The sequence below is a fragment of the Entamoeba dispar genome, genomic scaffold (genome assembly GCF_000209125.1).
Source record: "Entamoeba dispar SAW760 scf_1105229460813 genomic scaffold, whole genome shotgun sequence".
NCBI classification, from domain to species: Eukaryota; Evosea; order Mastigamoebida; family Endamoebidae; genus Entamoeba; species Entamoeba dispar.
This window is the reverse complement of record NW_001854380.1, coordinates 189,164-202,917: the sequence shown is the minus strand read 5'-3', so window position 1 is coordinate 202,917 and position 13,754 is coordinate 189,164. Positions and strand designations below refer to the sequence as shown.

The window sequence follows — 13,754 nt, the reverse complement described above, 5'->3', positions numbered from 1 at the left end:
ATAGTATACATATTGAAAAAGATAAATTAGTTCAATCGAGAGAATCCTATTATATCAAATATAATAGTGAATTAGTGGGAAATGACATAGGTCAATTCCATTCTGACTTCCCACCAGTGAATGGAAAAGAAAGTTGGGCAATTAAGTCTATCTTTCTAGGTAAGAAGTCTTACCTTGATGTCCTCACCAATGAAGATGGGGACATTGATTATTTGATAAGAATGAAAGGAATCCCTAAGGATGTAATCATTGGCACAGCCAATGAGAAGTTCAAAAGGGATGTGATTGCCTTATATGAATATTTATATGCAGGCAATCCTATACCTTTGACTTATCAAAGTATGGTCCTCACTTTGTTATAGAAAGGGACTTTAAGGTAAAGACTCTTGAAGAGTTTAAAAGAACAGTTAAATTCTAATGACCTCTCAATTATTAATTGATTCTTCTTTTTCTTTATTTTGTTAATTTTTGTTGTTCAAAAGGAGATAATGATGATAAATTATAATGATTTGTATTATCTTTATTTAAAATAACATCATTATAAAGTGTTTTTCCATAATTTTTAATAACATCTTTTATTTTCTTTCCTTCACTTATTTCTGTAAGTGTTTTTCCATTTGTTTCATACCATTTAGGGAGTCTATCAAGTACCATTTCAATCATTTGTCCACCAGGTATTATTGATGTTATTGTTTTTGATATTGGTAGTATTTTAGATACTACTGTACTTGTTGTTTTAGATAATTTACCTCCTATTCCTGCTATTTTCTTTCCAACAGTTTTATTCTATCATTTTTGGTTCTTGTTCTACATATAATTTCTTTTTAGGGTTAATACAACAGTTCAGTCATTCTTTCGAAGTACCTAAATCAGAATAATAGTAATAATAAATAAACTCCTCAGCAGATATATTTTCCAAGAGATTGTTTTCACTCTCTCATTTGCACTAAAACAATTCATATGATGTGTGAGTATATCAAGGGTATACTCATTAAATACAAAAATAGTATTATTCCTATCAGTTTACTTAACTTTTCTTTGGACATGCTCTACTCAATCTGTTCATTATGAATAAAATCCATATCATGCGGATATTGAAAATTAAAATATTTGTGACAATAAGTTCAACCTCATATCTTTTACTATATTAATATTATATAATTACTATAAATTACAATAAAAGAATGATTAATTTAATGAATAACAAAATATTTTTGTTTATTTTTTGTCATTCTATCCTCTGTTTTTTTTGTCATAAAATTGAATTGAATTCTTCCCATCCACTTCGTTACGGTGAGCCTCATCTTCATGATTTAAATTTTAAGATAAAAAGAGGATATCATTCATTATGAAGAACGCTATTATGTATTGTATCTTCGTTACTGTTATATGTTCCTTGCATTTATTGTATTAATTACATTAATATCGTAAGTATTTATTTATCTGGTTAATCTATATCGAAATTCATTAGAGCATTCCTCAATATTTTAGAAATTTCATAATAAATTTCTCTATGATGATGAAGATGCAATCAGCATTTTCATCATATATTATGATTTATAATCATGAGAAAACGATTAAGTATAATACTCTAATTATGATATAGGTATATTTATGTTAATTATATATAGTGAAGTACTGTATAAAGTATATTAGATATTCTATCATTATATAATTAATGGATATAATAAGATATATTATATATAGTATATGTATATATACAATGAAGTGTTCCATATTCATGAATACTTGAGATAGTATACAACGTATATCTTTCTTAAAAGAATTTAAACCGAAAAATAAATTAAATTAATTAAAGTTGCTATCCAAGTTAAATAAGAAAGAATAATTAATCTCTATTCTTTTTAGGCTTAGTCTCTTTCCTTTATTTTCTGTCATAAATGACATCCTTTATTTGGTTAAAAAACCTTTGTCAGTAATTTCATTACTGGAGGTATCCTCTATAAATTTTACTGAATCATTACTTGTTTCTTCATCATCTATTTCTTCCATTATTTTATCTACTACTTCTTGCATGAATTGAATTCCTTTCTCTTCTTCTTTCCTTAAACTCTCTTATTTTAATCTCTAGCTTTAAATTCTTTTTCTTTCTCTTATTTTCTGTAAATTTCTAATCAACTCTTGTCCCCTATTTTCATCTATTGTTTTTGGACTATAGGTTGGATTTGTAGAATATATATATATTGAACCTTAATTTATTTACTAATTTATAAACTAATTTCCAATAAGCTACTCTAAGTTCATCAGATAATAATTCATCTTCTTCTTGAATTATCGCTTTAGTAATTTGTTTTAATGTCTCCATTCCTTTAATCTTATTCATTCTCCATCGAGGAGTTTTACTTACTTTTTTAACATAACCATCTAATGTGGTACTCATTGAATATGATAGAACGATAAATTAGTGTTTAAATATTTAATTAAAATTATCTCTTTTTATGCTGAGTTCGAACATAATTAATTCCTCTTTCTATTTTGAAAGACTTTTATTTATTTATACTTGATTAGTTGTTTATTAAGTCAGAAAGTTCTTCATCTTCTTCATTATCTTCATTGGATATTTCTATTTCCTTACACTTTGGGTAGTAATATATTTATTTCCATCTCTTTCTATAATTTTATTTTTATTAATGTCGAAGAATCTCTTTTTTACTTCTTCATCTTTGGTCATTCGTCTTTTTATTGGTTCTTCTGATAATTGGTTATCTTCTATAACTATCGGAGGCGCTTGTTATACTTCTTCTAATGTATTACTTAATGTTCATTGTATTATTTTCCAATTCTTCTTCATTCTCTAAGAGAATTTCAACTAATTTTGGATCTAAACTGACATATTTATTTTTATCTTTTAGTAATTTAACTTTTGGATTGGGTCCTTGAATGGTTTCTCTTTTGTTTTTAATACGTCAGAGTTCTTTTCTAACCAATCAAAATCTTCATAATCTTTGGCCATCAGTTGAAGTGCTTTCCAACTACCTGGTTTGAGTACTAATATTGGTGGTATCGATGTTATTCTAGCTTTGAATATTTAATAGTAATAGTAATTTGTTCAACTCTATAATTAATGATTAAATTTGGCCTGTCATATCATTAGGTTAGCACCATCAAATAATCTAATATCATATTTTATATCTTCATTATGTCCATTAGGGATGAGGAGTCATCTAAATTCATCGACTTTGAAACCTTTTAGTAAATCATTTATGAAGTCTGTATTACCCATTTATACACTAACATAACTAAAGTTTTTATTCTTTTAATTTTCCATTTAAAGCATATTAAACCAAATTCTACTATTTTTACAACCGGGTTATCTTCTATTCATGTTTTTAATTTAATTTTAATTCTATTATAAGTGTCTATACAATGTTCTTGAATACACATAGAATCAATTTTGGATATTATTAATATAACCTTTTACACTATATTTTTTAAATAAGCATGTACCTCATCTAAATCATTTAGTCTAAGCACCTTTCTTAATCTAAGTCTCATAATCTGCATCTATTACTGTTTATTTTACCTTCTTCGAATATCGCTCCACTATCTGGATGTCCTTCTTCCTGATTTTTTAGATATCCAATATCCTTTATATGAACCATCATAATTTTTATTTTCTGTTACCTTTTTGAAGTGGAATAGAAGTTGCTCATCATTAAACTGAACCAGAGGTCTTTTTCTTACATGATCAATACTGTCGAGTTCAAAAAATACGTTTGTACGTCTATTTTTCCCCTCACCCTTGTCGTCTTACTAATCTACATTTAATTAGAGATTTTTTCTTTTACTGCTACGCCACTGTTCTGTTAAGGTCCCAATCACTTTCTTATTTGGTGGGTAATCATCTTTTACATTAATTGTAACAAAGCCGTGCATGTCCTTAAATTCATAGTAGCAACTCTTATTTTGTGACATTAAATTTGGATAAATTATTCTAACTATTTCCTCCTTTTGTTTTAACTAGAACCTCATTTTTTATCTGTCAAATTGTCTCTTTTAAATTATTTAATTAATTTAATTATATATTTTCTTGTTTGTCTGTCTTACTGTATTACAGGTAACCTCTTCGATTTATTAGAGTTAAACCTTTTTTACTTTAGATAATTCACAATCTTTTATCAGTCCTCCTTGAAGAAATCAACGAAACATGTAATGTTTTTCTTGATAATGACAAGTTGGATTTCGATACTAATACTTTATTTACTCGATTATTTATTTTATATGACAATTTGGAGAAATTCATCATATTTATAATGACACTTCATATTTTTACATTATATGTTTATTTGAGTCATATAAAGACAATGGGCAATTAAATGGACTCAATGAACTCATTGTAGACTTTAAAGACTCTTATTTTACTAATGATTAACTAATCATGAATTTTTATTTAATTTTATTAATTAAACAAAGTAATAATAATAAAGAGAACTCAATTAATTATTTTCTTTAGGTAATTTAGACTTCTGCTCTAAATCTTTATAACCTCTAATCTTCTCTTGTTCTCTTTCATAAAATTTTTTTATCGAAAGCTAACATTATTTCATTAAATTTTTCTCTAATACTTGATGTAATTTCATATAATACAACCATCACTCTTAATTCATATTCTATACTCAATTAAATTTTTCATCATCAAATAATATTTTGTTCTCTCTTAAAGCATTCTATGAAATCTAGTAAAATCCTTTAGAACGTCGAACTCATTAAAGTAATCTTTTAAATAATAATATTAATAGTCTCAAACTTGTATTATCAATTCTATATTCATTATCCGTCATTGTTGTATATCACTCCATTCTCACCTATTTAAATACCAAGATTTAATAAACATCTAATTAGACAACCAAACAATAAGATAGACAAAAGAGACAATTTCTAAATTTATTAAATTAAACTTTTATTATACTTATAGTTTGACAAACAATTTTATTACCTCATAGAGACAGTTAATGTGTTTCTTAAACATTCTTACCAATGTAAGTAGCATTCAATGGACAATATATTAGAAGACCATACTCAAGAAATCATCAGATGATATAATTGAACAAACTAAAATCTATTTACAAACAATCACTGAAGACACTAATAGAGTAACATTATATGCACTATTATTTAGGTTAGGTCATACTATTGTTTTCTTAATCCATGACAAGAGGTTACATATTATGTTAAATCTTTATTTGATATTACTGATAATGTACCCATTCAACTATATTATTATCTGTATTTCATATTATCTATAGCAAACGATATATGGATGACATTAATCAATCTAACTGAATGATTTTTATTCTTTGTGTTTAAATAACAAATTATTTTTAGAAAAAATAACAAAAATTAAATTAAATAACATTTTCTAAAAATAAAATTAAACTTAAATAAATTCAATTAATTGAATTATAATAATTCCATCTTTCTTCTAGTTGGTTTTGTCTTTCTTTTACTTTATTTACTAATTCTTTATCTTTATTTTCTTCTTTTAAACGACTTATAATAAGTCAGTTCTTCTTTTGAAACTTCTTTATTCCTTTTTAAGTGTATCTATTACTTCTAAATGAGTATTAAGCGTTTTACTAAGAGTGGTTAAAGGTTGTCTCCAAAGGACATACTTACTCCACCGCCTAAAATATACACAGATTCTGTTAATTTTATAACGTCTTTTAATAAATTACTAACATCCTTTAATGTAACATTTTCTTCTTCTAATAATGTCTCTTCTTCAAATATATCAGATATTCTATTGGATGGTGTTCCGTACATCTCTTAATGGTAAACCATATCTAGATGGTAGTGTTATTAAATGTTAGTATAGTTTATTATTAAACTAATAATTTACTTTATGTTGATCAACTCAACAGATTATGTTTAATTCCATTGAATTCCAGAATTCATACGTGAATTAGACTATAAAATATGTGAACAATAAGTAATATAGTAAATTTTTTGTAACTGCTGATGTTACAATCACAGTCTAATGATATCATGATCAGTTATCATAAATACATCTAATTATAATTAATTAATATAAATTTTTAAGACCTTGTAATCACTACACCCACTATTTTAATCATAAAGGGCAACACACTCACTCTCCCATTCGCTGTGCTACTGTGACCCTGTTCGTTTAGGTGCATTTACAACTAAAAGGTGATGTCGTTCTCTTATAGTCTATTCAATAAGACCTATCTAACACAAGGCCTTGGCCTATATATAAACTGAATATAATGAATGGTATGTTAAATATAAAAGTATTATTTATTTCATTTATTTATTATTTATATTTTGTATTTTTATTATTTTCTTTTAATTTATGTTAATTAATCATTATTAATCATTTCTTATTTGTATCTTTGTGTTTTATTTCTATTTTGATTATTTAATTCGTATGTTTTAATTTATGATTTAATCAATTTGAAGTTATATTTTATTATTTAAATATTTAAACACTTCTATTTTCTTATTTATTATTCTTTATATTTCATTTATATTCTTATTTATCATTATTATATTCATTTAATAATAAATATGTTGAAATATAATTATATTAATTTATATTATCATTTCTATTATGATTTTTGATTTCTATTGATATTTTGATTATTGTTGTTAATTGTTTATTCTTCTTTTCTTTATGTTTTATCATTCTTTTATCACTTTTTATTTCTTTATGTTTTGTATGTTCTCTTTTATCTTTCTTCTTATTTATTCTTTTTCTATTTATCTTTTATCTCTTATTCTAATATTCACTTCTCTTCTTATTTTGTTTTCTCTTTTATCTCTGTTTCTTTGTTTCTTATTGATGTTTTGTACTAATACACCCATCTTTCTCTTCATCATATTCTTCAATAGAACCATTTCGAATGAGTGATTTTGTGTATCTCCGATTTCTTTTTTATCTTGTCATTTTTGTTTTCTATTTACCAGTTCGTTCATTATAAGATGAAAGAAAGATGAATAAATCACAGAATGATAAGAATGCACATGTGATGATGATGACATTCTTATTTTAATTATGTAAAGATGGTTTTGGTAGTTCATTTGTTATTTAAACATCTCATCATCACAATCTCATCATTTCAAACAGTTAAATGTCCTGTAATCAACAAAAAGAATGTTGTAAGAAAGAATGTCAAGAGAAAGAATGTTGTAAAGAGTATTGTTGTAAAGAGTATTGTAAGAAAGAATGTTGTTGTCCAAGAATTAAAGCATTTAAGAAATTTATGAATACATTTGAAAAAGCACAAATTGGAAAAGAAGCACCAGAATTTAAAGCACAAGCATATTGTCCATGTGGTTCAATCAAAGAAATTGATATTAATGAATATAAAGGGAAATATGTTGTGTTATTATTTTATCCATTGGATTGGACATTTGTTTGTCCAACAGAAATGATTGGATATAGTGAAGTTGCAGGACAATTGAAAGAAATCAATTGTGAAGTTATTGGAGTGAGTGTTGATTCAGTTTATTGTCATCAAGCATGGTGTGAAGCAGATAAAAGTAAAGGAGGAGTAGGAAAATTAGGATTCCCATTAGTATCAGATATTAAAAGATGTATTTCAATTAAATATGGAATGTTAAATGTAGAAACAGGAGTTTCAAGAAGAGGATATGTCATTATTGATGATAAAGGAAAAGTAAGATACATTCAAATGAATGATGATGGAATTGGAAGATCAACAGAAGAAACTATTAGAATAGTTAAAGCAATTCAATTTAGTGATAAACATGGAGCAGTTTGTCCAATCAATTGGAAAGCAGGGAAAGATACAATTGAACCAACACCAGAAGGAATCAAGAAATATTTAACAACACATTAAAATAAACAAGATATTTTAACAAATTTTATTATTAAGAAGAAAATGATAATAAACATATAAAATAAAGAATAAACATAATAATTTAATAAATGAATAGAATAAATAATAAATAATATAAGTAGATAAATTGAAATAAAATGATAAAATGAATATAAAATATATTTTATTTTTACAAAATGTAATTATATAGAATTGAAATAGAAGAATAAGAATATTAGAAATAATAATTAGAATTGAAATTGATAAAATATCAAATAGAAATTAAACAAACAAAAATAAAATGATAAACATTTAATTAACAAATAATAAGTAGATATGATAAACAATTAAAACAATAAATCAATTCAATAATCAATAAATGAAAAAAAAATAGAAATGAAATGGTTCACCTAAATTAGTAAAATATCAAAACTACAAAAGAAAATAAAATTAATGAGAAATATGATTGTTTTATATTCATCAACATATACACAAAATATTGTTTCTATTAAAATTAATATTTCTATCAACTATTTCATGGTATGCTTCAAATAATTAAAAAATACTAAAAAGAATTTATTTGAAATAATTTATAATTATCCATATTCTAACCAATAGATAAAACTATATCAACGATATCTAAATAATTTCAATAATCTTATATAAATATATTGTTACATTATGTAATACAATAACTTCATTTTTTGGTGAATTATCTATTCACTATAAATACAATATCTCATCTTAAAAATTATGATAAATAATATAAATATTAAATAGATAATTAACATATGAAGAATAATAAATATAACCAGTGTTAAATCAATACATTGTATATATTATAACACTACTAATTTAAATATTACACATTGAGATAATTGAAAAAATAAAATAAACAGAATATAAAAATGATGAAAAAGATTTATGATTACGAGAATTTAAATAGTTAAAAAATATCTAATGATTATACTAATTTAATAACTGGTGTGATATAAATTTTATAAAATTATTATAAATTAGTTACTTTTGATTAGAGTCTAAATTTAAATATTTTGAAGTTAAAGAAGTGAAAACAAATACAGAATGTTTGGTTATTATAGTTTGTATTATTAGAAATAAAAATAAAAAAATTTTGTAGAAATAATTGATTGTTGAAAAGAAGAAAATAAATGATAATGAAAAGATATATCAAAAAATACTAATCATAAAGCAAATGAATATTTTTTACACCACAATTTCAATAGAATGAAGTCAATAATGAAAATTGATTTAAGAAAAATGGATAGAGTTGATAATAATATAATAAAAAGATGGAAAAAGAATGAACAAAGTGTTAATTAGATTATATGATAATAAAAAGAAATTAAGACATAGAATAAGAAGTAAGAAAAATCAATACCAATTGAATTAATAATGTTGGTTCGTATTTTATAAAGAAAGATAAAAAAAAAAAAATGAACAAGTGATATAATACTATTAAAAGAGAATATAAAAGAATATAGAGTAGAATTTGTAAATAGTTAAGAGAACTGATAAGAGAATAAGTTGAAAAGAATATTTAAAGAAGAAAGAGTGTTAAAAAAATACTTGAAAGAGTACTTATTAAAAGATGATGTTGACTATTACATGGTATTAAAAAATAAAAGTTTTGATTTAAAAATGATAAAACTGTTTTTTGAAGATATTTCCTCTAAATAAGAAAATGAAGAATGAAAACGTTTTTTAATGTTAATAAATGAAACAATTGTTTATTTCTGATGAAATTTTTTTAAAGAAGTTAAGATATAAAAATAGAGACTTTGAATATATTTATCTCTCTTACAAATTAAAAGTATTGAATTAGAAATCTAAAAAAAAAGAAACCTTCAGTTAGTTTTTTTACTAATTAAAATATTTAGTTAGTTGTAGTTAATTATTCAGTCTTCTTATTTTCTTTTTTTGCTGATTTGCTTTTCAAGAATTGTAAGAAGGACTGAGCATTTTCTGATTTAATAGTAAGTGGTAAATGAGGTGGAACACCATTGAAAGTAATAACATCTGATGTTGCTTTTTTCATTGAGACTTTCTTTAATAATACCAATGGAATTTTTTTAATTAATTGATACTTTCCATCAATTTCATTAATCAAAATCATCTCTCTATTGGTTACAATAATAATAACACTTTCGTTCTTATCACCAATAATTTCACCACTTATATGAAATTCTGTTTTCATTAACTCTTCATAATAATCACTCTCTTCCTTATTACCCTCAACCCTCTTTTCTTCTTTTTGAACTTGAGTAGTTTCTTGTTTAGGTTGAATTACCTCTTTTGTTTCTGTTTTTATACTTTCTTGTTGGATATCTTTTACGTCTTTTACATCACTACTGTCTTTGACTGTCATAGAGGCAACAGCTGTTCCAAACCAACCTTTAGCAAACTCAAATGCTTTTGTTCCAACACTCTCGGTAGCTCTAATCAAATTGTTAACTCCTTCTACTCCTTGTTTTCTACAAATACTACAATTTGTAAGCGAATGGTTTTCTACAGGGAATCCTTTTTCATTATCAAATAAATAATGATATCCAGTAAATCCATTATGCAACTCTGAAACATGTCTGAATCCATTTTTTATTAACCAAATCATTATTTGTTGAATTTGTTCTATAGTATCTCTATGGTCAGTATTTCCAAATACAACTATGTGGGTGTTACTTTTCTTAAGACTTTCAATATCTTTGATAAATTTCTCAATATTTTCGGGTTCACTTTGAATTGAGCTAGCATCAATATTGATGGCTCCTGGAATAGTTCCACTAAGGTACATCTCTCTCTTTCTTCCATCAATAAGAAATAGTGAAAATCCTCTATTATTTTTATCAGCAAAAATATCTTTTGGAGATACAATAGCAACATTTCCTGTGGTAATGGTTGAATAAACCCATCTCTGGTATTGAGGAGAATTCGTAATACAAGCAAATAATTGTTTGGTTATTGAAATTGGTGTATTACTGACAAGAGCCTTAGCAAACCCAACTACTTTCTTTATTTCATCTTCTGGAATTTTAGAATTAATTCCACTAATAACTGCTTCAGCTGAAGGAGCTTTTAATAAAACATCTTTTAACAAAATAACATGTGAAATTAATACATAAAAATGAAGCATTTGATCAGAAGAGAGTAATAACTGATCGATTAATTGTAACTTTCCTTGGACTGATTCTATTAATGGGAGACATAACATACAGATTTCATTAACTACAAATTTTTTTAAATCAACTTTTACTTCTGTAAATTTCTTAATTAATTCTGGACAATGGTATTGAATAATCATATTGAAGATAACACATATCCCTTCAACAACTTCTTTGTTTTCTTTTTTAATTAATGGAATGTACAAATTGACAATTTTATCAACAAGTGAACAAATTTTATCTGTTTCTAAGTCAAGTGATAACAATGGCAAAGCTACTTGTGCAAGTGCTGTTTTATCTCCTTGAAGATTACCAATTATAAGAGCAAGGCTTTTCATAATCTCAGAAAGGTTCGATGAAAAAACTGGAGTATAGAAAGGAAGAAATTCGTCTACTTCTTCAACCTTTTCCATATTTAGTTTTATTCCTTCTCTTATACCTAATAACAATGGATAAATTTCTTTTCTTTGATTTGCTTGTATCCCAATAATTCTTGTCATTTCTTTAACAGTAAATATGTCTTTGATTTCAATAGCATTTTTGATGAGTTCTTCAATTGGTGTTGTCATATGATCTAAATATTTTGATCTTTTTTCTTTTTTTTTCTTCTTTGATTTTTCATTTAAATAATTGTTATATAAAACAAAAATAAAAATTTAAAGAATTTTTTTTTTGATATATTTAAACAAATTTACAATAAAATAATAACAACAAAAACAGTTAACTACTTTCTTTTTTATGAACTTAAATTTTAATGATAAAGTGTTTTATTTGTATGATATTAGGAGATAACACTTGTTCTTACTAATGATTGAAAAACTATTTTTGAGTTAGAACCCTTTCTAGTCAAACTGATTTGAATTTAATTTTAATTACTATTATATTTCTAATGACACTTTTGATAAATTCATTTATCTACTCTTAAATAATATAATTATGAAAATAATACTTTTCTTATAAATTACTTATCAAAAATAATCTCATCAATACTCTAAATAAACAAATTCTCATACTTGTTATTTATATTTCTATAAAGAAGATAAAAAATAAAAAAATAGTGAAATATGATAAATAAAGAACTAGTTCAGAATAATACTTGTTATCAAAAAAGAATATTAATTTATTAAAAAAAAAAACATCAATTAAAAGTTCTTACGGTAATTCACTTCACAACCACACCGTTTCCATTTTTGTTGATTTACTTGCCTTTCTAATTTTGTTATTTTTTCCTCTGGACTATCAATGTCTTCATTAGGAGGAGTTGGAATAACATCATCATAGTCTATAGTTTGCCTTTTTTTAATTCCCATACGACGAAGAAGTTTTCTTTCTTCTTTTCTGAGAAGAGGGATATTGCTGTTCATATCACCATAGATATCATCGATTGAATGAATTCCCATCATTTTATTTTGTTTGTGGTAGAGTTCAACAAGTTTATTAACTTGTTGAATTGGATCAACTGAATATTTCATTTTATTATATATCTTTCTTAGTTGTTTTCTTTTAAAGAAGTGATCTGAAACCATTATTTTTAATTCTCTAATCCTTTTATTCATTTTAATATCTTTTTCTTCACTTTCTCTTTTAGCAAAAACGTAGTCTAACTTATCTCTTAATTTTCTTATTTTTTTAATTTCCTTCTCTCTTTCTTCTTGTTTTGTTGTTCTTCTAATCTTTTTTTGATTATACTCCCTTTTAATTTCACTTAAAATCTTTTTTCTAGCTCGTTCTTTGATAATTATTTGTCTTTTCATTTCTTGTGCAATTTCTTTATCTAACCTTCTTTCAATCTCACTCTTTCTAACTTGGGTTATCTTTTTATTTTTCTTCTCGTTTACACTGTTTTTTATTATTTCTTCTTTTTTACTTTTTCTTTGTGCTTTTGTTAATAATTTAGGTTTACTTCCTTCATGATTAGGTCCTACACGGACTTGAGAGTTGGTTAATTTATCTGTTTCATTTTCACTAATACTATTAATATAATTATTACCTTTCCTGTTATCACCACCTTGTGTTAGTTTTTCGTGCCTATGAAGTAATCGTTTGATAATCTCTTGTTTTATTTTATCTCCTGAACTTTCTCCTCCAAGTATTTTTTTCATTGCCTTTGCAATATCTTCCTTCCAAGTTTTTCTTTTTTCTTTTGAATATTCTCCACTAAGTTGTTTCTTATAAACTTCACCAGCTTGATTAATAAAATTATCTCTGTAACTTTTATCATCAATTAGTTTTGACATCTTAATTTTTGATGTTAACTCATTGGCAAGCTCTTTATTTTTTGATTCTTTTGCATTTTTTAATGCTGCTTCAAGAATTTGTGTTGGTCCCATACTTTTTCTTCGTTTCTGTACATTTGTAGGAGAGTAGGTTGTATTCCATTTTGCTAACATCTTTTCTTTAAAATCTGGTTGTGTATAAGAATTATTTTCAAGATTTAAGCCATGTTCTAAAATATCTCTTTCATTATCATCAAATACTTTTGATATAGAATGTTCCACTTTAGCTTGAACTGATGGACTAAATTTACGTGTTCTTTTTTTGACAATATCTTTTAGTGTATTAATTGCATTATCTTGTTGTGTGGTATTACATTTAAACCCTCTAAAATGAAGATACCCTTCCCAAAGGTCAATAAAAACTTCATTCGCAACTTTAGCTTTATCAATAAGTTCATTCCAATTCTTTAATGCCGGAGAAGATTTGATAATGTCTTCTATTTGCTTTCTGTCTCCTTTACAAGCCAACAAAGATTTTT

General features: G+C 24.8%; 4 protein-coding genes across 4 annotated transcripts, besides 27 other annotated features; 1 reads left to right on the top strand and 3 right to left on the bottom strand.

Moving 5' to 3' along the window:
• The first annotated feature begins 1,143 nt into the window (after positions 1-1,143).
• Positions 1,144-1,227: a sequence feature (AT_rich).
• A 568-nt stretch (positions 1,228-1,795) lies between these two features.
• Positions 1,796-1,818: a sequence feature (AT_rich).
• Positions 1,819-2,428: 610 nt separating this feature from the next.
• Positions 2,429-2,451: a sequence feature (AT_rich).
• Positions 2,452-2,632: 181 nt separating this feature from the next.
• Positions 2,633-2,653: a sequence feature (AT_rich).
• Positions 2,654-3,347: 694 nt separating this feature from the next.
• Positions 3,348-3,376: a sequence feature (AT_rich).
• A 188-nt stretch (positions 3,377-3,564) lies between these two features.
• Positions 3,565-3,936, bottom strand: EDI_044990 (uncharacterized protein; the record flags this gene model as incomplete). Its single annotated transcript, XM_001737800.1, has 2 exons — positions 3,565-3,762; positions 3,844-3,936. The coding sequence occupies 2 exons, from the start codon at positions 3,934-3,936 to the stop codon at positions 3,565-3,567; spliced, it is 291 nt and encodes a 96-aa protein (XP_001737852.1).
• Positions 3,937-4,015: 79 nt separating this feature from the next.
• Positions 4,016-4,050: a sequence feature (AT_rich).
• A 352-nt stretch (positions 4,051-4,402) lies between these two features.
• Positions 4,403-4,447: a sequence feature (AT_rich).
• A 291-nt stretch (positions 4,448-4,738) lies between these two features.
• Positions 4,739-4,759: a sequence feature (AT_rich).
• Positions 4,760-4,900: 141 nt separating this feature from the next.
• Positions 4,901-4,929: a sequence feature (AT_rich).
• A 429-nt stretch (positions 4,930-5,358) lies between these two features.
• Positions 5,359-5,430: a microsatellite.
• A 600-nt stretch (positions 5,431-6,030) lies between these two features.
• Positions 6,031-6,060: a sequence feature (AT_rich).
• Positions 6,061-6,287: 227 nt separating this feature from the next.
• Positions 6,288-6,398: a microsatellite.
• Positions 6,399-6,444: 46 nt separating this feature from the next.
• Positions 6,445-6,540: a microsatellite.
• Positions 6,470-6,626: a microsatellite.
• Positions 6,564-6,749: a microsatellite.
• Positions 6,635-6,812: a microsatellite.
• Positions 6,813-7,112: 300 nt separating this feature from the next.
• EDI_044980 (uncharacterized protein) lies at positions 7,113-7,844 on the top strand (the record flags this gene model as incomplete). The annotated part of the gene is made up of 1 exon (XM_001737799.1): positions 7,113-7,844. The coding sequence occupies one exon, from the start codon at positions 7,113-7,115 to the stop codon at positions 7,842-7,844; it is 732 nt and encodes a 243-aa protein (XP_001737851.1).
• A 47-nt stretch (positions 7,845-7,891) lies between these two features.
• Positions 7,892-7,981: a microsatellite.
• Positions 7,982-7,984: 3 nt separating this feature from the next.
• Positions 7,985-8,033: a sequence feature (AT_rich).
• Positions 8,034-8,039: 6 nt separating this feature from the next.
• Positions 8,040-8,218: a microsatellite.
• Positions 8,219-8,372: 154 nt separating this feature from the next.
• Positions 8,373-8,423: a sequence feature (AT_rich).
• A 144-nt stretch (positions 8,424-8,567) lies between these two features.
• Positions 8,568-8,634: a sequence feature (AT_rich).
• A 178-nt stretch (positions 8,635-8,812) lies between these two features.
• Positions 8,813-8,842: a sequence feature (AT_rich).
• An 85-nt stretch (positions 8,843-8,927) lies between these two features.
• Positions 8,928-8,957: a sequence feature (AT_rich).
• A 778-nt stretch (positions 8,958-9,735) lies between these two features.
• EDI_044970 (uncharacterized protein) lies at positions 9,736-11,568 on the bottom strand (the record flags this gene model as incomplete). Its single annotated transcript, XM_001737798.1, has 1 exon — positions 9,736-11,568. The coding sequence occupies one exon, from the start codon at positions 11,566-11,568 to the stop codon at positions 9,736-9,738; it is 1,833 nt and encodes a 610-aa protein (XP_001737850.1).
• Positions 11,569-11,619: 51 nt separating this feature from the next.
• Positions 11,620-11,707: a sequence feature (AT_rich).
• Positions 11,708-11,920: 213 nt separating this feature from the next.
• Positions 11,921-11,978: a sequence feature (AT_rich).
• Positions 11,979-12,110: 132 nt separating this feature from the next.
• Positions 12,111-12,135: a sequence feature (AT_rich).
• A 6-nt stretch (positions 12,136-12,141) lies between these two features.
• Positions 12,142-13,643, bottom strand: EDI_044960 (uncharacterized protein; the record flags this gene model as incomplete). Its single annotated transcript, XM_001737797.1, has 2 exons — positions 12,142-13,600; positions 13,639-13,643. The coding sequence occupies 2 exons, from the start codon at positions 13,641-13,643 to the stop codon at positions 12,142-12,144; spliced, it is 1,464 nt and encodes a 487-aa protein (XP_001737849.1).
• Positions 12,616-12,680: a microsatellite.
• Positions 13,644-13,754: the final 111 nt, after the last annotated feature.